The sequence below is a fragment of the Schistocerca piceifrons genome, chromosome 5 (genome assembly GCF_021461385.2).
Source record: "Schistocerca piceifrons isolate TAMUIC-IGC-003096 chromosome 5, iqSchPice1.1, whole genome shotgun sequence".
NCBI lineage: Eukaryota > Metazoa > Arthropoda > Insecta > Orthoptera > Acrididae > Schistocerca > Schistocerca piceifrons.
Window position 1 is genome coordinate 393,314,295 of NC_060142.1, and position 22,223 is coordinate 393,336,517.

Below are 22,223 nucleotides of genomic sequence, written 5' to 3' on the forward strand. Positions count from 1 at the left end.
CACTCGTGTGACAACACAAAAATAGATGCTAATGATAGAATGTGGAAACTGCGTCCATTAATAAATATGCTAAGAAAACAGTTTGCTCTCCGCTTTCAACCTGAGCAAGATTTGTCTTACGATGAGAGCATGATAAAGTATTTTGGCAGACATGGATGTAAACAGTTTCTGAAAGGTAAACCCATTAGACTTGGGTACAAAGCATGGTGTCTAAACACAACCATGGGTTATCTAGTGGACTTTCAAATATACCAAGGAGCTGATCCTCAGAGGAATGAAAAATATGAGAACGCATTTGGAAAATGTGCTGCTCCTTTGATTCAAATAATCGATTCTCTTCCTGAAAAGAACAAACATCTTCCCTATAGGTTTTATTTTGACAACCTGTTTACATCACAAACATTGTTGATTTACCTGAAACAACAAGGTTTTGGTGCAACTGGGACTATTCGTGAGAACCGTCTGCCTAAAGAGTGTCATCTCATACCTTCTAACACTATGTCCAAAAGGAATAAGAGAGGAGATTTTGATTACAAGGAAAGTGGAATAATCGTTGCCACATGGCTACATAATTCTACAGTGACAATTGCTTCCACAACCCATGGTATCAGTCAGTCAGCACCGTTGCCCGATACTCTAGACAGGAAAAGAAAAGAATACTTGTACCCCAACCTAATGAAATTGGAGAATACAACAAAAATATGGGAGGAACTGACCGAATGGATGAAAATGTAGCGTTATATAGAGTGAGTGTCAGAGGAAAGAAATGGTGGTGGCCAATTTTTACATGGCTTCTACATATCTCTATACATAATGGGTGGCTTCTTCATAGAAAGACTGGTATAAATATGCCTCAGCTGCACTTCCGGCGCTACATTGTGAAATGTTACCTGACTTACAATGCTGCAGTACCAAGAGGTCCTGGACGCCCTGCAGGTAATTCAAACCAAGGCAGAGTGCTGTATGACATTAGATATGATGAAGCAAATCATCTGGTAGCCATGGTGCCACAGATAAAAGCAGACGCTGTGCGGCGGAAAACTACAAAGGAACCCCAAGAACAATGTGCTGCAAATGTGATGTTGGTTTGTGCATAGAGTTTTTTGTGCCATATCACAGGAAGTGAGTACTGTCGCCTGAACTTGATGTGAATCACATACAGTGTATTATTTTACTTGTTGTCATATATTCTGCCTAAAATGTATGTTCTGCCTAGCGTGACATGTATGTTACGCCCTTTTTTGTTTGAATTATTGATTATTTTTTGTTTTGATTGTTGTATTGCTTTTCTTTGATGACAATAAACAGATAAATATCTAATTTGTAGAAATCAGAAGAAATAAATAACTCAGGCAGAAATGGGTTAAGGGTGATTGGGGTGTACAAAAACTTTCAGAGTGTAGGTAGACTGTGACTCCTATGGGACATTTTTTGTGTGGGTAAGGCTCTTTGGGGTGCAAATAGACCTGAGCAGCTGTTTTCGAGGAATACTGGACGAAAATTTCAGATTTTTTTGGGGTCAATTTTCCTGGGCAGAGCTTTCGCCCAGCCTTCTGGAAACTTCATGCTAGCTAACATACCTCACTAAGCCCTAGCCTCCCTACTTGGACGTAGGAAACGTCCATTCCTAGAGAACGACTGTGGTAGGGCGAACCAACATCACTGACGGAAATGGAAAGTGAGCAACTATGGACACTGTGACCAAATGCTACCATATTGATACTCCAGTAGTTTCACGCTTGTGGAACGTATTGATTAAAATGGTATCCTTATGCGAGCTGACAACGCGGACAAACTGGTATGGGACGGAATAGTTCGTTGTCAGGTGGTGTTTCTTTGTTTACTATTGTAAAAAAGTTCCTGAGCAAAACACAAATTTACATGGACAAGAAACGAATGGATCTGATTACAGATTCCGTACACTAAAATGTGGACGAGAATCAGGAAAAAATACTTATATTAGTGAAACCACGTTTATATTTAAATTAAATATTTCGCATGAAGGCACATTTACCTGTAAATATTGCAGTTGTAATTGATTTACACATCTTGTCCCATACTAAGATCTGCGCCATAAGACTGGCGCATTATCAGAAGAGTAGACATGTCCTCGGTTTCGTGCAGACATAGTTCTGCTGCGGTATAGGTAACAGGTGCATCACAGTGTGGGAGTGAAACGGTGTGGGATCTAGAAATGCACTCCAAAGTTGAAGTACATCGGACAGTACGATTCTTGTGGGCAAAAGTCTAACTCGTACGCATATTCAACTTGAAATTTTGGGGGTATATCGAGCGAATGCCATGTAGAGTCCAGCCATAGTGAAAGTGCGCCAACAATATGATCAAGGCCGCCCAGACGTGGGTGATCAGAAAGGAAGACCGTCGACATCGCCCACAGACGACCGTGTCCAGGTACTTGAGGAATTGAATCGCAGCCACTGCAGATTTTCCGACGATGAGGACGTTTACACAGCTATTCCCCAATGGCTTGGTGACCAAAGAGCGGACTTGTATCGGCGAAGAATTGAACAATTGCCAGAAAGTTCCGACCTTTGTTTACTGAGACAATCGAGGAGGTAATTAGTAGCAATTGCAGATTTTCCGACGATCGTTTACAGGGCTAATCTCCAATGGTTTGATAACCAAGGAGCGGATTTGTATCGTCAAGGAACTGAACAATTGCCAGGACGTTCCGAAAGTTGTTTACTGGGACTTGGTGACTATGTCGAACATAGTGCCATTTGTCTGCCACTTTGAAGTGGAGTGCAGTATTGACTATAAGTTACTTTGTGTGTCTTAATAAAGTGTAAATTACTTTTTGAAATCCCTTTATACACCTACCTGAATCTTACATAAGCTGCAATCACAGTGAGTAGCAGAGGGTACTTGGTAACAATATTAGCACCAACAGAAATGTGCCAGGTCAGTGTTACATTACATTTATCGTTTTCCATGGATCCCTTGGAGAGGAGTGTCTCGGATGTGGAAAGAGTCAAAGGTTTTATTTATTTATTTATTTATTTTCTACTCAGATACATGGATGTTGTACAATTCTAATGCAGACAGAGTTATGATCTATAATCCTTGTGAAGATATTCATCGATGAAGTAGAAATAGTTGGCCAACAGGAAGTTCTTTAATTCACTCTGAAACCGATCTTTATCCCTTACAAGACCTTTGATATGCTCTGGTAAGTTATTGAATATATGAGTGCCCATGTATTTGACTCCTTTTTGTACTAATGTTAAGCTTTTGTAGTCCTTACACAAATTGTTTTTGGTTCTGGTATTATAATCATGTTTTGCACTATTTTGTGTAAAAAGAGACATATTGGAAATGAAAAAGGACATCAATGAGTATATGTACTGAGAAGTAGTAGTTAGAATACCAAGTATCTTAAAGAGGTCTCTGCATGATGATCTAGGACTGACACCAGATATAATTCTAATGACTCGTTTCTGAATTTTGAAAATGTTCTCTTTGTGAGAGGAGTTTCCCCAAAAAATAATTCCATAACTCATTAGTGACTGGAAGTATGCCGAATAAACTAACTTCTTCATTTTTAAATCACATATTTCTGCTATCATGCGTATTGCAAATGTAGTGTATCTAAGGTGTTTCATTAAGTCTAGTGTGTGAGTTTTCCAATTTAGGTTGTGGTCAATTTGTAGCCCTAAAAATTTGGCACTGTCTACAGCTTTAATTTCATTGTTTGAATACATTATACTTATAGGGCCAGGTATTCTTTGTGAGGTACTAAACAGTATGTACTGGGTCTTGTCAAAATTCAGTGACAATCCATCTGCTGTGAACCACCCATTGATGCAAATACTTCATTAGCTGATTGCTCAGTGAGATCACGGGTCGTCTTTCTTCCGAAGATTCCCATTTAAGTTCCTGTAAACTTTCCTAAAGGCTATACTTTCTGTTACGATCCCAGCAGCACATCTCTGAATTCGTTCGACGTCTGCTGCCACGTTGTGTGATATTTCCTTTATACGTGAAATGCACATCCGAGAACCCTTCCAACAAATATAAATTTTCCATCCCTCTTCCCTACTACCGATGTTACGTTTCGTTGTATTTCATACCACGTATTAGTATCACTCATAAGTATTTAAACTATTAGAGGGCTCCAGAAGTTTACAGCCGATCTTGTAATTTGTTACCATCGGATTCGTTCTTTTTCTTAAGAACATTATGTATCGTTAGCTCACTTTTAAAGTGAGCTGCCATTCATGTCATTAAGTGTAAATTTGGGCAAAGTGTTTATGCATTTCCTTGAGATCTTCGAACGGTGATGCTTTCCTTCTGATAACAGCATCATTAATCAACAATATGATAGTGCTGCGTACTCCCTCTGATAAATCGTTTATGCTAATTAATAGCACTAGTTTCCTTGGGACACACTCTGTCTCACTATCTTTGAACAATCGTCGCCCATTATTATGTACTGGGTTCTATTAGTCAAAAGATCTTTGACGTAATCGCTTATGTGATAATACACATTGTATCTCATGATGGATTCTGGTTATTAATCGAGGATGTGGTACAGTGTCGAAAGCCTTTCAGAAAGCCAGGAACAGAGAATCTTCTCTTCTCTAAAACTCGTATTTGTAAGGTATCGTGTATGAATAAAACAAGCTGTGCTCCTTTTAAATATGTTTTCTTCGAGTCATCCTTATTCTTGTAGAAAAGCTACTTTTCGTCCAGACTCGTAGCATTAGTCGAGTTTATAATGTGCTTAAGAATCCGGAACAGGAAACCCGTTTTTGTATGCATTTAGTAAACTAGATTGACCTGCACTCTGTTGCAATCACACGGGATGTTTCTAGATAGATATAAATTACTAAAAAGAGTACTACATCAGCGTATTCAATATAAAAATGTTCCATACTTCACAGGAAAGAAAACGACAGTTAATATGATAATGAAATTGAGCCATGTGCTAACAAGAGCATCTCAAGCAACTTATACTCCCGCGTCAGACGTGCAAACCATACTCGCCAGAGTGCAGCATGGTCATATGAAGTGGGAATGGCGATTCTATAGCAGATACAAAATCGCCGATTACTGTGCAAAGAAATTATCTTACGTTGCATAGACGTCATTCACGTGATGTGTAAACAATTTGGGGATGGTATCGTAAGTTTAAGCCAACTGGAAATGTTTTGAAAAATTCTGGCAGCACACGTCCTAGTGTTTTGGAAGAGGCAGTGGAGGGCATCAGACAAGCGCTTTTCAGAAGCCAACGCAAATCAATTCTCTAGAAATCTAGGCAACCTACTGTACCCTGAGGAACTCTGCATCGTGTAGTACGCTAACATCGTCCTTTGTATGCTTACAATGTGCAATTCCATGCGTCATCTGATGCCGAACGACAAATCAATCCGACAACAATTTTCTACAGATATGCTGCAGTGTATTGATACGAAAGATATTTATTCTCAGGTGAGGCAGCCTTTCATGTGTAAGGACCGGTTAATCAGTATAATGCTCGGATTTGGGGCTCGCAACATCCACTTGCTATCACTGAACATAAACGTGATGTACCTAAATTGATCGCCTGCTGTGGGCGAATGCACGACAGAATTCCTGGACAATTCTTCTTGGCAGTAAACACAATGAATTGGTCAGTGTATCTGGACATGTTGGAGCAGTCTGAATACCCTCAGATACTAGACTTATAACCCAACATCATCTTTCAACAAGATGAAGCTTCATTTCGTAAGTCACGGCTGTTCGCAAGTTCCTGGATAGAAAATTTCCCAGTCGATCAATCGGACGAGGAGAACCCCTTGCATGGCCATCACGTTCCCCTGACAAAACAACACTGGATTTCTTCTTGAGGGATTCGCAAAGGACCACTTATGTGCTATCAAAGTGGATGACATTTCTGTGTTAAGACATCGTGTCACTGATGTGACTGCAACAGTGCCAGAAACATGTTACGAAAAGCATGGCAAGAAATTGAATATAGACTCGATATTCTTCGTGCTAGAAGTGGTTTACATGTAGAGCAGTACTGATGATTCTTAAATAAATTCCCTGAGATTCTCTAGCATATGGTGCAATTCCATTATGACACCTACTGTAGTTTTATTTGTGGGCCTGTGAAATGCGGGAGGTTTGAAAGGGACATGCTGTAATGTGTAATATGATTCCTCTCAGGGCCTGGTACTTTGTTTGCTGTGAATAATCTCAATCATTTCTTAGTACCACGAATTCTTATTTCAGTATCGCTCATTTGTAAGCCTTTGCATATGGGGGCTACGTGGGATCTGAGACGCATACACAGTTGCCAGATTTACCCCACCACCTCCCTTCGTCCTATAATGTCACTGTTGCCAGATATCTCTCCCACCCTCGTGCAATCACAGGCCAACTGTCCTTTTTATAAAGTGCAGAATTTCAAAAAGTGTCGAGAAATTCAAAATAGTTCAATTTTTCTAAGATAAAAATGGCAAGAAATTCAAAAATCCATGATCGTTGACTGATCCTAATTGTCCTAAGTATGAAGTCCAAGATGGTTGACCTGAGTACATCCCTATGGCATCACAATCCAAGTTGGAAGACCGGAGCACAGCCTGTATAGCTGCCAGCTCACTTGTCCTACTGGGTTATTCACAGCCCTATGGTATCAGAATTCGAGATGGTCGACCTGGGCATATGATAATAGGCTATATGGTTGCCAGATCACTTTTACTTAGTATAGAATCCAAGACGGTCACTTGTAAAAACTCAAGATGGTGATCGGGCATTCCATTGATGTCTCAGGTCACTTGTCAAATAGAACAGCATTTCAAAATGACAAGAAATTCAAATATCCCAGTTTAAAATTGTATCTAAACAGTCCTCATCACCCCACATGTCAGTGATAAGATCCCAGTTGCTCTGTTTTGAAATTAAGTGCTGTTTGAATAAATGCTGCATCGGAAGGTCCTCTTCCACACCACCCCGACTGTCCCTGCACAGCTGGTCAGGAGGGTGCGTGACAAGGACTCAGATTGCGGTGTTGTTTTACTTATTTGGATGTTTTATTTCAATTATGCAAACGTCTACAGGCCAGTAAGAGGTGTGAAGTCTATAGACTGATATGAGACATTGACTGGCGTTGTCCACTAAGGCTTCTTATAAACGTCAACAGGAGGCAGCATACAACGACAGGCTGCACACAACTGGCTTCTGAACCATAGCTGAAGTGGCTGCAGTAGCCTCACCCGAATGCTGCAGGCCACCTACAATGGCATACATTACACGCCTGTAGAGAGGCCGCGTCAATGATCCTGATACACTTCACACAGTTTGGAATGTGGACAGACGCATATCACATCGTTTTCCCTTTTAATAGTTTCAGCCTCAGAGCTTTCACAAACACTCAACGATACCCAACTATAACAAGCCTGCTCCGCTGTGACCCTGCTAGTGGCTACTGCCACAACGCATAATGCAACAGTGTGGTCACGTTTCTAAGGTTACACACTTTCACACTTAACCTTCCTCCAATTTTAGGACTGGATAGCATTATATTGTGTTGGAGGTGTGCGATGTAACCCTTGTAGTGATATGTATGAACATGAAAATCCATTCTAATTTCATTCCAACATGAGTAAGCGTTTACGATATTTTTAAGTAACTCTACTTCTGACATACTATCTAGCACCAGAACGCGGAAACATTCAGCTTTCTAGCAAGACACTCACATGAGAAGTATTCAAGCTCTTTCAACAACTTCGAGGCGATAGAGAGCACCAAGCCAACATTAGGACATGCAAACGCAGTCCATCCATTCACATTGACAAATAGACTAATCTGGTGTAACAACTCCATAGCAGTATTCAACAGGATTTTCATGATCTTTGCTGGGGCCTAGTTAACAATTTTTACGGGTAAAGCCACAGTCAGATTCAGTGAATATTCACCACTATTGACGACAGTATTATTTTTTAACTATCACATATTTTCACAGCACATAGGCTTTAATGTCCATGGAATTTGTCAGTAGTCGTTACATCCCACACAGCGTCGATTCTGTGTTACATGGATTGGGCAAGCCCAGAGATACGTGGCATCAAATGGTTACGAAATTCCCATCCAATTCTGGTTTGGCAGTTCGTATTTTGTGCATCATTCTGACAGAATGCATGATAACCTTCAAGGGTTGAGGATTGACTGTAAGTGAAATGCGTTTCTTGGAGAGCAACATATATCGCAGAGGAGGTTTATACTCTGCAAACGCCACATTACAGGATTGCTTTTTTAGTGTTTTAAGCGATTTTTCAGTTAAATTCCAATGAACGAATAGGTTTCAGTCAAAGATGCTTATATCTATGCTGCTGCACTCAGCAGTATAATCGTTCAGGATGTTATGCCTACAATCATTTGTCGCCTATGTCAAGTATGCCTCGTGTTACAAAATATACACTTTTTCTAGATACCACTGTGCAGTGCAACTTTAAGAATTCTGTCCTTTAGGAGCTACATTGACAGACAGTAAAAATACTGTACATCCATTTGTGTGGGTAAATCCGACTCAGAGTATTGAACTGCTGCTATCCGTTTTCCACATGGTGGTATACGACTGTCAGCAGATCTAGCAGGCTAGCAAAGTGGTACCACAGTGGATTCCTCCAGGTTTCCAGAGGTATGGGGCAACAAATGCTTACAAAGTCTAACGATATAGCAACGTCATACAATGACTTCTAGGAGGGTTCAGATATGAGGAAGTATGGAAGAACTAAATGTTTAGGGGAGTAACTGCAAAAATACAATAATTTCATATGTTCAGTGGTACTGCATCTCAGCTACTCTGCATTTACATATTTAAATATGGGGAGTACATCAGCTTGAATGTTTCCACAGGATTTCTAAATAATTTCCAACGAAAACTTGTGTGCTTCCTTCAGCAAGATAACTACTGATTAATACGCTCGTCAGTGTGAGCTATCGATTTGTGTTTAATTTTCTTGAACTGCATCTTCATTTTTCAATTTTGAGTCGAGATCAGCGAGTTCTGTATTGAAATTATGGAATTTTGTATCAAAATGAGACTAATTTTGTGCCAAAATCATTTAATATAGCACTGAAATCAATAATTTTTATTCAAAATTAGTGAATTTTGTTTCATACCTGCTGTCACACCATTTACCCTGTACATCTAAGAACCAAATGTAGTTACTCACTCAGTTTTAAACTCTGCAAACAAGACCTAACAGCAACTGCTTCACAGGGCATTTTCGTCTAAGGATTCCTTCATTACTATTGTGTTTCATATTGCACATATGACATCAGAAGTTTCCGTAGGATTTCTAAATCATTTTTCGTTAACGCATCTTAGATTGAAAGGCGTAATTGCCTTGGCATGCTGGAGTCGCATCTGCAAGGTCAATGTATACGTCGGGTGTTTCTGATGAATGCCAGTGCAGGTCCTTCTGCAACTATGGTGATTGTGCTGACGTGGTTGCGGACTGTCATGATTGTGAGTGTAGAGAGATGAGCAGCGACTTAGTGGTGTATGCTGACATGGAGAAGTTCTACAAGTGTGCTAAGTTGTGAGACATTGAAGTAGGTATGATTCTAGTTAGACTTTGCAATATTTCTGACAGTTTTCAAACTCGAGAGTTATCATACGTCACGGGAACTTTTATTTATGAAGGCTACTCTGAAATATTTTGCAAGACTTTTGGACTTTGAATACTTTGTGTGAAGTGGGAATATGGCTGGAAACTGAACATTCCCCGTGTTATGTAACAAATTCCAGGTTGGTGCTATAGCAGTTTAACGATGTATTTATTTTAATGGATCCATTTCAGCTAGGCTGCCATCTTCAGACCATCTGCAAAAGATGCTTAATGTTTTTTTATTATAATGTTAGTTAAGCATTTTTTCAGATACACAAATTTGATACCGGTACTTATGTCCATATATCATTTTCGTTGGCCTATACATTGCCAAAATTACAACAAAAGAAGCAATTTGCCGCTCAGCGTAGATGGGTGCCATGATTGTACACTAAAGCTGTACACTTTATTGATGGGCGGATCAAGGAAAACTGACGAGGAAATGTGCTATGAGATGATTAGCCGTGACAGGTTTTATGAAGTGTTGTCACACATTCAGCAGCCTATACGATCCTTGTGCCACTTCCTTATCAGGATAACTTAAAATTTACGTAAGCGACTGTAACACAGTTCTATCCACAGATGAGAGAAGTTACCATAAATTTTGGTCTTTTTCGTGAGGTATGACCAGGACTTCCCAATAAAACGTGCGAAAGTGTCTTTACAGTAAGCCGTGCTTGCGTCCAGTGGTTTTCGTTTACCCTGAAAAAGTTAATGAAGCTAAAAATATAGATAGCTGCAATGCAAAGCCAGCTTTTACACACGAAATCACACTGCAAATATTAACCTATTGGCTGGAGCAGGACTTCTTTAGTGTCTGTTCTGAAAATACAGCATTGTGTTACGAAAGAGTAATGACCTGGTGATCTTGCAGATTCAGTTTATGTTTAATGTAAGTAAGATGGTGTCTAGGGATGTGGGCTACATTTTATTCAGGACGTCAGCTCGTACTTAGCGGGAAGTCAGAGAAAAAATTAGAGAACTTCTCTGTTATCCACATTCCTGCATTGAAATTTTGCCCTCCAACGTAATATGAAGTGGAGAGAAACTTTTCAAACATTAAAATTTTTGGAAGATAAAAAATCTGAAAAATAGTTCGTAATATACTGCAAGAGACACGACAAACAGTTATTATCGTTGATGTTAGAAGCAGCTGATAAAGTGTTTGAGTGTGTAAATATGGTCGGATTTACTATTGGTTCTTTCCTTTTAAGTAGGGATTATTTTCAATACTTGTATCGCGTATTGTAGTATGGATTTCTTGATTTGCATATATCTGCAATTTTTATTGCTTACATGTTTTAGTTGCTTTTAGTGCATATGAATCCTTCCTCTAGGAATGTCGACTATATCTATGTATGTAGCTGAAAAGCTTTTACTCGTATATGTTTCTATTTACAAGTGTACTCGTAGGTAAGACGCAGCACGGTATACTGAACGGGGAGTCACCGACAAATGGAAGTAACTTCAGGCGTGTCTTAGGAAAGTGTGTTGCGATCTTTGCTGTTCATATTGCGTATTAATGACCTGGCAGATATTATTAATAGTAACCTCAATTATCTACTATGGGAAAAATGTTCCACAAATAGCCAGTCAGATCTTTATGATATTTCTATGTGGCATGGCGTAAGGACAGATAACTTCCTGTAAATGTTAATAAATGCAAAATGTGCCCTTTACAAAACCCAAAAACATAGCTCGTAGTGTGTCACAACTGGAATCACTAAACAGATACAAATACCTGTGTGTAACGATCCTAACCAAGGAATGTAAAGCCGAATAGTGGAAGGCGTATATAGAGGATCTACACTATGAAGATGAACTTCAAAGCTAGACTAAAGAAAGGGAAGGGGACGCAGATGAAGATGAAATGGGAGATATGATACTGCGTGAAGAGTTTGACAGAGCACTGAAGGACCTACCCGAAAAAAGGCTCCGGAGTAGACGATATTCTGTCAAACCTACTGATAACCTTGGGAGGCCGCCCATTACAAAATTATTCCATCTGGTATGCAAGATGTATGAGACGGGCGAAATACCCTCAGGAATGTAATCATTGCAATTAAAGGGAGATCTATGTTTATAACGTTTGTAAACTTAGGAAAAGCCTTTAAGGGTGACTGGAATACTCTCTTTGAAATTCTAAAGGTAGCAGGGGTAAAAAACAGGGAGCGAAAGGCTATTTTCAAGTTGCACAGAAAACAGAAGGCACTTATAAGAGAGGAAGGGTGTGAAAGGGACTCATTGGTTGAGAAGGGAGGGAGTTAATAAATTTGTATATTGGACAAGCAGTTTAAGAAAATAATAATTTGGAGCAGGAATTAAAGTTCAGGTAAAAGAAATAAAACTTCGAGGTTTGCCGATGACATTGTCATTCAATCAGAGACAGCAAAGAGCAGTTAAACGGAATGGACAGTGTCTCGGACGGAGGATTTAAGATGAACACCAACAAAAGCAAGACAAGTATAATGGTGTAGTTGAATTAAATCAGGTAATGCTGAGGAAATTAGGGTATGAAATGAGACACTTAAAGTAGTAGATTGGTTTTGCTATTTAGACAGCCACGCAACGGATGATGGCGTAAACAGAGAGGAGATAAAATGTAGACTGGCAATGGTAAGAAAAACATTTCTGAAGAAGAGAAATTTGTAACATCGAATATAGATTTAAGTGTTAGGTAGTCTGCGCTGAACGTATTTGTGGGAGTGTACCTATGTATGGAAGTGAAACGTGGACGATAAACAGTTTAGACAAGAAGAAAGTAGAAGATTTTGAAACGTGGCGCCACAGGAGAATGCAGAACATTAGACGGGTAGATCACGTAACATGTGGAGATACTGATCAGAATTGATGAGAAAAGAAGTTTGTGGCACAACCTGATTAGAAGAAGAAATAGACTGATAGGCTACATTTTGAGACATCAAGAGATCACGAATTTAGTATTGGAAGAAAGTGATGAGGATTAAAATCGTAGAGGGAGACCAGCAGATTCAAAGGGATGTCAGCTGCACTAGTTATTTGGAGAGGAAGAGTCTTGAACAGGATAGAGTAGCTTCGAGAGCTGCATCAAGCCAATCTTCGGACTAAAGACCACAACAACACAATGATTTGTAAGGATACGAAATGGAATGAAAACAGAGGCCAGTCGTGGGGCAAGCAGGTGGCAGAATTCGGTTCATTGTGACCTTTTTGAGAAAAGATGGTAGCTTAAGAAACCACTCATGCGACCCACACTAGAATATTGCTCAAATGCGAGACACGTGCCAAATAGGACTCAAAGAGGATATGGAACGTATATAAAGAAAAGTTGCGCGTATGCTCACAGGTATGTTTGACCGAGTGGAGAGTCACACGAATGTTGAAAACACTGAATTTACAGGTTTCGGGAACTATTATTTAGTGAAGAATCTAGGAATATATTGCAGCGTCTTATCTATCGCTCCCATGCCAACCGCGAAGACCAGAACAGACTAATTACAGCTCGCACAAATACATTTAAGCAGTCTTCCTTCTCGTGCAGTCTGTCTTCTTCATGGAGAGATACTCTTATCCGGGTAAACTGGGAAGTACCGTCTGCCTTACATTCCACCGTGGCTTGCAGAGTATAGCTGTAGATGTAAGATTCTGCTTAAAACAATACCCTCCATAGCAGGTGTAAAAACCGGTCGTTAACCGATGTCCCGAATTGATTCGAGTGTAGTTCGCTGCGTTGTCTCGTGCCCTAGCCTTCTACGCATTAGGTTGAATGAACAGCTCTTTCGTGTAGGTACTCGTGGCATCCAGTCACTCAAGTACTTTCTTTGGTGAAACCGACTGTAAATGACTTTTGAACTGGTTCTAATGAGCCTTTCTTCATAAGGCAGTCATCTTTGGTTATTCCTTCTGCTGGCAGTCCTTCATCTGGTTGTTCGAGCATAAAAAAAATAAAACCATTTCCTACTGTTAGCAGATCCGTGAGAGTATATAATATGTAGTAGCAGTAATTTATATAATGGGATACTAACGTTAATTACGAACATTAGTGAATGTATCTCCATTGGAATTATTATGTATTATTTACTTTTATTTTCAGTGACTTATATTTGATAAACGTCTTAGGTGAGTATGTGACATCTTATTTCGTTGAGTTTCCTTGAGCCTGTATACCAATTAGCTATATACTGACAGTTAAATATGATATGCATTTTATATGTTCTCTTCCTTGGTGTACCTGACGATGGTATGAGGATTGAAACCGGTTGTAATGAAGTATTTACAGTGAGCTTTTGGTGGCGAATTACGACGTTTTTTAGACATTTTATAGAGCCTTGCAGTACCTGCACTTAGCAACGGTTTCTCATAACAATTGACGACATGTCTCATGTGAAAGAAAACTCTTTGACTATCGTCTAGACGCCTAATGCAGACAAAACCTTCAGCACTTAAGAAATGAGTTGCTTGGATATGTCAAGGGAAACACTGCTTGGAAAAAGTGGTATACCTATGTTTTGTGTACATTCCTGTACGTTACATATTTATTATTGCTTACAGATCTGTGAATAGCACCAGTTATGATAATAAACTGTTCGGCAGTTCTTTCTGTACGTATGTCGTCTATGTTGGAGTGGTTTCATCTTTAGGGTCAATTTGTCTCACCTGCGTGACCTTATGTCGCTTGTGTACTCTGGGAGCACCGTTTTCATTTGGTTACTATTCACTAGAATGGACTGGTCTTCACCATTTATTTGCATTTTACAACGTCATGAATTTAGTAGGGATTTTAGTTTATACTTTGATGATATCTCGAGCAATGAATTTTCCTTGTTCTCTTCTCTAATTTCACGGTAACATTCCGTTACCTCTGGTTTGTAGGTAATATTATGTGGCTCAGTATGGTAATTCTAATACGTTCCAGTATCAACTCATAAGATTCAAACGGGTATCACGCACAACGTCAGACTTAGTGTGCTTAAACTAGAAGACGTAATGTGCAATACACACATCCGAATGGTTTCACAGTTTTCAGAATAACACTTTGACTTGTAGAAAGGTGTACTCTGTTATGAAACCCCTGACAGAAAAAAATATGCCAGACTAATGCTCCAACCTTAATGCATACTTTTCGAAGGTAAAGTTCTCATCTATTGAGTTACACAGGAACTCTCCTCCACATTTTCCATTCTCCCAAAACTTATCCCCCGAGTTTCTATAGGAGTGATTCAGCTTACCTTGCTGAACTAGCAAATGTTTGGAAATGTGTATCGTGGAGAATGACAGGTCCGTGCCTGAGCTTTTAAAGGATTTGTTTATGGTGTCATAACACTGGACCATTCGCTCATATTCGGAGCATGATATACGAAAGAAAGGAGACGACGACGAGGTTATTATCGCTAGAACACAAGCACCGGGCTGGGGAAGAATGGAGAAGGAAAGGGGCACTGACCCTTTGAAAGGAATCATTCCGGTGTTTACCTTAATCAGTTTAGGGAAACATGTAAACCTGGAATCCGGATGGCTCGACGCGGAACGTAACCCCTGCTCTCCTCCCCTGCGGGCCAGGGGGTTAGAATAGGCCCGAGGTATTCCTGCCTGTCATAAGAGGCGACTACAAGGAGTCTCACACCTTTCGGCCTTTATGTGATGGTCGCCTGTAGGGGTGGACCACTATATTTCAAAATTATCCCGAAGAGCGAACCAATTGCGGAAGGGCGCCTTACATGGTGCATAGTGTCCATCCTGCATTAAGCTCTTTAGTCCACTTTCTCTTCGAGGCTTTGCAGTCCCGCTCATCCTCCATCTTTTGGTCGAGGACACATTCCTGGGTGCATTTTCCTCCACCCACTATGGAGTGTTGTTTTCTGCGCCGACGATGACCATGGAATTCTTTGCATCTCATATCCAGCAAGGTAGCCAGTCCATTGTGGTAGGGCCGCCATGTACTCTGTTGGTTGTTGCCCCTGACTACACAGGGATTGCACTGCTGATGCCAAGGAGTAGATGTCTGTCATCCTGGGGCATCGGGTCTCTCGGCAATGGCCATCCTGCCAGGAGGCCTTTGCTGCAGCTGGGTGGCGCCCTGGGGAGGGCCCCTGGTCGGAGTGGGTGGCATCAGGGCAAATAACGCACGATGAAGCGTATCACGTCATCACTTGCTGGTGATCAGACGCCAGCAGTCTCTATGCGTTCCAAGTCTCAGCACAATGCAAGGAAGTATGATACTAAATCGTTCCCCTCCCTGGCCACACCATGGGAGGAACGCCAGGCTAAGGATGGCAGAGAACCTTATTTGCCCCAGTACCTCGTTTGTTTGGGAGCTGATGAGGACACCTTTGTCTTGATGAAACCCCATTTTTTGTAGAGCATTTAGAGGACAAGTTTGGGGAGGAGGAGGGCTTGTACAAAATGCGGTCGGGGTCAGTCTTCATAAAAATGGCATTCTCTGCCCAGTCACGGGCATTACTCACTTGTGACAAGGATGACGATGTTTCCGTTACCATCATGCCTCATAAGAGCTTAAATGTGGTCCAGGGTATTATATTCCACAGGGACATTCTTTTGCAGTCCGACGACGAGCTGCACGCCAACTTAGAGCGACGAGGAGTTCATTTCGTGTGGCACGTCCATCGGGGTCTGAGGGATAATCAGGTTGCCACCAGTGCCTTCGTCTTCGCCTTAGAGGGTGACACATTACCTGAGAAGGTCAAGGTGATGGTCTACCGCTGTGATATCAAGCTATATATCCTTCCCCTAATGCGGTGCTTTAAGTGCTGGAAGTTCGGCCATATGTCTTCCCGCTGTACTTCCAGCATCACATGTCGAGATTGTGGTGGCCCTCCTCCCATCTGTGTCAACTGTGGAGAGCATCATTCTCCTTGCTCATCAGACTGCAGGATTTTACAGCGAGAAAGGAAAATCATGTAATACAAGACCCTAGACCGACTTATGTACACTGAGGCTAAGAGGAAATTTGAGCACCTACATCCTGTGGCTATGACCTCCTCTTATGCCACCGCTATGTGAACAGTTGTAGCCCCTTCAGTTCCACGAGTTCCAGTCGGCTCTCAGAGCTGGAAGACTACACCTGCTCCTTTGATGGTGGGGGACACTTCCCTCCCTGTTGCTCCTGCACCACCTACCTGGGGAGCACTGTCTCCCTAACCATCAGGGACACCAGTCCCCACTTCTCAGCCAGAGAAGTGTAAGTCTTCCTCAGCTCCTCACGCTAGGGAGGAGTCCCTTGGGTCACTCCCTTCCCAGGTTTCTGCTAGTGGGAAAGATGACATCCACCAGTGTCTGAAGTGGCCAAAAGCAGCTGGTCATAGGGCTTCACGATCATCCTCTATCCCAGAGACGGAATCAGTGATCCCCGCCCCCCCCCCCCCCCCCCCCGGAAACCCAAGGATCGGTGAGAGAAATCCAGAAAGAAGGCCCCCAAAACGAAGGGAATTGCAGTGGAAACCCCACACTGCTGCATACAAGCTCTGCGTCTGAGGATGAGGTGATGATTCTCGTGTCCTCTGAGGACCTAGATCTCGCCAGACCCTCACACACAATGGATATAGCGCATTCAGGAAATGAGTCGGTGGCAGCAAGTGACCCTGAGGCGTATACTGCCTCATTGAGTGTTTCATGCCTTACCAGTCTCACGATCACGTCATCCTCCAGTGGAATTGCGGCAGTTTTTTCCACCACCTAGCTAAGCTATAGCAACTCTTAAGCTTTACACCTGCTTTCTGCATTGCCCTTCGGGAACCCTGGATCCCGGAAGTGCGGACCCCTGCCCTTCGCGGCTACAGGGGATATTAGAAGAACCACAGCGAGTATAGTAGAGTGTCAGGTGGAGTTTGCTCTTATGTCCTGAACTCGGTATGTAGTGAACCTGTGCCCCTTGAAACTCCTCTTGAAGCTGTGGCTGTCAGGATATGGACGATGCAGGAAATAACTGTCTGCAACATATATCTTCCTCCAGATGGTGCAGTATCCCCGAACGTATTGGCTGCACTGATTGATCAACTCCCTAAACCTTTCCTACTTTTGGGAGACTTTAATGCCCATAACCCCTTGTGGGGTAGCACCATGCTTACTGGCCGTGGCAGGGATGTCGAAAATTTAGTGTCCCAACTTGACATCTGCCTCTTAAATACTGAGGCCGCCACACATTTCAGTATGGCTCATGGTAGTTAATCGCCAATTGATTTATCAATTTGCAGCCCAGGACTTCTCCTGTCTATCCACTGGAGAGCACACGACGACCTGTGTGGTAGTGACCGCTTCCCAATCTTCCTGTCACTCCCCTGGAGTCATACCCATGGTCGCCTACCCAGATGGGTTTTAAACAAGGCAAACGGGATAGCCTTCACCTCTGCTATCACCGTTGAATCTCCTCCACACGGTGCCATCGATAGTGCGATTGAGCAGGTCACTACAACGATCGCTTCTGTGGCGAAAAACGCGATTCGTCCTTCTCTAGGGTGCCCTGGCAAAAGACAGTCCCTTGGTGGTCGCCGGAAGTCGCTGAGGCAATTAAAGAGCGTCGGCGAGTTCTACAGCGACATAAGCGACACCCTTCCCTAGAGCTCCTAATAGCCTTTAAACGGCTTCGTGCCCCTGTTCGTCTGCTTATAAAATGACGGAAACAGGAGTGTTAGGAGTTGTACGTGTCGACCATTGGGTGCCATACGTCATCTTCCCAAATATGGACGAAGATCAGACGTCTTTTTAGGTACCAGATCCCAAAAGGTGTCCCTGGCGTTAAAATCAATGGCGTGCTCTCTACCGACGCAGACACGATGCAAACACTTTGCTGAGCAGTATGTTTGAGCCTCTGCATCGGAGAACTACCCCCCACCCTTTCGCACCCTCAAACGGCGGATGGAAAGGAAAGTCCTCTCGTTCACTACACGCCACAGTGAACCCTATAACGCCCCCTTTACAAAGTGGGAGCTCCTCAGCGCCCTTGCACATTGCCCCGACACAGCTCCTGGGCCGCATCGGTTCCACAGTCAGATGATTAAACATCTCTCGTCTGATTACAAGCGATATCTCCTCGTCATCTTCAACCGGATATGGTGCGATGGCGTCTTTCCATCGCAGTGGCGGGAGAGCACCATCATTCTGGTGCTAAAACCCGGTAAAAATCTGCTTGATGTGGATAGCTATCAGCCCATCAGTCTGACCAACGTTCTCTGTAAGCTGCTGGAACGTATGGTGTGTCGGCGGTTGGGTTGGGTCCTTTAGTCACGTGGCCTACTGGCTCCTTGTCAGGGCGGCTTCCGCCAGGGTCGCTCTACCACTGATAATTTTGTGCCACTTAAGTCTGCCACCCGAACAGCCTTTTCCAGACGCCAACACCTGATTGCCGTCCTTTAGACTTACGTAAAGCATACGACATGACCTGGCGATATTATATCCTTGCCTCATTGTATGAGTGGGGTCTCTGGGGCCCGCTTCCGATTTTTATCCAAAACGTTCTGTCACTCTGTACTTACTGTGTGCAAGTTTGTGCCTCCCGTAGTTCCCTCCGTATTCAGGAAATAGCTTTCCGCAGGACTCCGTATTGAGTGTATTTCTATTATTAGTGGTCATTAACGGCCTAGCAGCAGCTGTAGGACCGTCGGTCTCCCCTTGTCTCCCCTTTTCTGTATGCTGATGACTTCTGCATTTCGTATTGCTCCTCCAGTACTGGTGTTGCTGAGCGGCACCTACAGGGAGCCTTTCACAAGGCGCAATCATGGGCTCTAGCCCATGGCTTCCAGTTTTCAGCCTCGAAGTCGGGTGTCATGCACTTCTGTCGGTGTCGTACCGTTCATCCGCAACTTGAACTTTATCTTAATGACGATCCACCCACTGTAGTGGAGACCTATCGATTCTTAGGAATGGTTTTCGACGCCCGAGTGACTTGGCTACCTCACCTTCGTCAGCTTAAGTGGAAGTGCTGGCAGCACCTCAATGTCCTCCACTGCATGAGCAACACCAACTGTGGTGCAGATCGCTCTACGCTGCTGCATCTCTACAGAGCCCTTGTTCAATCTCGCCTTGACTATGGGAGTCTGGTTTATGGTTCGGCGGCGCCTTCAGCCTTGCGTTTACTCGACCCAGTGCAGCTTTTAGAACGAGTCCGGTGATCAGTGTACTGGTGGAGGCCGGAATCCCTCCAATGGTGGAGGCCGGAGTCCCTCCATTGCAGGTTAGGCGTGCACAACTGCTCGCCAGTTATGTTGCACACATTCATAGTTCTCCTGAGCATCCGAATCACCATCTCCTTTTACCATCCACGGCAGTTCATCTACCGTATCGGCGGCCCAGATCAGGGCTCACAATTGCGGTTCACGTGCGATCCCTTCTCTCTGAACTGGAGTCCTTCCCTTTACCAGCTCTACTTGAGGTCCATTCATGTACACCTCCATGGTGTACACCTCGGCCGAGCTTCGTCTTGACCTTTTGCATGGCCCTAAGGACTCCGTTAACCCCACCACTTTTCGCTGTCACTTCCTCTCGATTCTTGATGTGTTCAGGGGCTTTGGAGTTGTTTACACCGACGGCTCGATGGCTGAAGGTCACGTAGGCTTTGCGTATGTTCACGGAGCACTCCTTGCCAGATGGCTGCAGTGTTTTCACTGCAGATCTTGCGACCATATCTCGTGCTCTTGAGCACATCCTCTCCTGCCCTGGCGAGTCATTTCTCTTGTGTACTGCTTCCTTGAGCAGCCTACAAGCTATCGACCAGTGCTACCCTCGCCATCCTTTGGTAGCGTCCATTCAGGAGCCCATCTATGTCCTGGAAAGGTCTCGTCGTTCAGTGGTGTTTGTGTGGACCCAGGACTGGCTGGCTTAACAGGCTACACAGAAACCGCTCCTGGAGATAGGCGTCTCTGAAACTGACCTGCGTTCTGTCTTATGCCGCAAGGTTTTTCGTTTTTGGGAGACGGAGTGGCATAACAGTATGCACAACAAACTGCATGTCATTAAGGATACTGCGAATGTGTGGAAGTCTTCCCTGCGAACTTCTTGCGGGGAATCAGTTGTCGTTTGTCGGCTCCGCATTGGCCATACGTGGCTCATACATGGATACCTCCTCCGTCGCGGGGACTCACCTCAGTGTCGCTGTGGCTCCCAAATGAGTCGTCCACCTCTTGCTGGTCTGCCCACTTTCAGCCGCTTTGCAGCGAAATTTTAACTTTCCCAGCGCCCTACTTTCGGGACGGGTGACAATGCCTCGACAGCAGCTTTAGTTTTATGTTTTATTCGTGAGGGTGGGTTTTATCAAAGTTTTAGTGCATGTTCTTTGTCCCTCTGTGTCCTCCACCCTAGGACTTTTAGGGTGGAGGTTTTAATGTGATTCAGAGTGGCTGGCTTCTCCTTTTTTATTCTCATGGTCAGCCAGCCATGGTGATCTGCTTTCTTGTTTTTAATCTCGTTTCCCTGTTTCTTGCGTCTCTGTGGTTTTCTTGTCCTGTTTTGTCCACTGCAATGTTTGTTGTCCTTCTGTCGTTCTTCTGGTTCTTCCTTTCTCCTGTTATTGTTCTGTATGTCTTCTTCGTTTTCTTCTTTCCCTTAGGTAATTGTCCTACTGGTAACAAGGGACCGATGACCTCGCAGTTTGGTCCCTTTCCCCCCTTTTAAACCAACCAACCCTGCTCACACTAACTACGTGTGTTCGCTTGATCACGATAATGCAACGAAAAATAGGAGGAGACCAAACAGCACCGTAGAACCAAAGCATTCTTACCACTAATTTCAGAGTCGTGATTACAGTTGTCTCAGCGTCTAAGGCACAGCAGTTAAATTTATCGAAATTTTTTAAACTACTTGAAAACGAACTTTAGCTCAAGAATTCTGAAATCGTTAGGAAATAATGTGAGGGGAATGAAGGTTCGAATAATATACGCCTATACTCATACGCTATAAGCCACCGTGGCGTCTTATCTTCAGTCATAGGACAATTTTTTTCTTTGTTTCCTTGAGGATCTCTCGTGAACCAAACAGACCTGTCACCAATAGTGCAGCCCATCTATTTGTACGTTCAGTATCCCTTGTTACTCCTGTTTGGTAAGGGACCCACACACTTCGACAATATTCTAAGGTGGAATGCACGAGTTTTTTATAATGAAACTCCTCTGTAGACTGTCTGCATTTCCCTGTATCCTGCCAACGAAGTTTGCCACCTTCTTCACCTAATACCGATCCTATGTGATCATTTCATTTCATATCCCCACCAATTGCTACATTCATGTGTTTGTATGAAGTGTCTGATACCAGTGATGTTGTAGTATTACGATACTACTTTTCGTGTTTTGTGAAGTGCACGTTTTACATTTCTCAATGTTTAAGGCAAGTTGCCAGTATTTGGACCACTTTGAAATTTTATCCAGATCTGACTGAATATTTACGCAGCTTCTTTCGGACAGTACTTCATTATAGATAACCGCATCATCTGCAAAAAGTGTGAGGTTAGTATTAATATAGTTTGCCAGGTCATTAATATACATCATGAACAGCGAAGATCTCAGCATAATTCCATGGAAAATGCCTGAAGTTGCTGTTTCTTCCGTTGATGGCTCTCCATCCAAAATTACCTGCTGCGTCCTCTCTACGAAGAAATCTTCACTCGAAATACAAATTTGG

General features: G+C 42.9%; 1 protein-coding gene across 1 annotated transcript in view; it reads left to right on the top strand.

The window, feature by feature from the left end:
- Positions 1 to 848: 848 nt before the first annotated feature.
- Positions 849 to 22,223, top strand: part of LOC124799023 (cilia- and flagella-associated protein 161-like) — a 200,651-nt gene continuing 179,276 nt past the window's right edge. The window contains exon 1 of the mRNA XM_047262560.1: positions 849 to 936. Within this exon, the coding sequence (XP_047118516.1) occupies positions 849 to 936 (88 nt within the window). The remainder of the gene's footprint in view (positions 937 to 22,223) is intronic.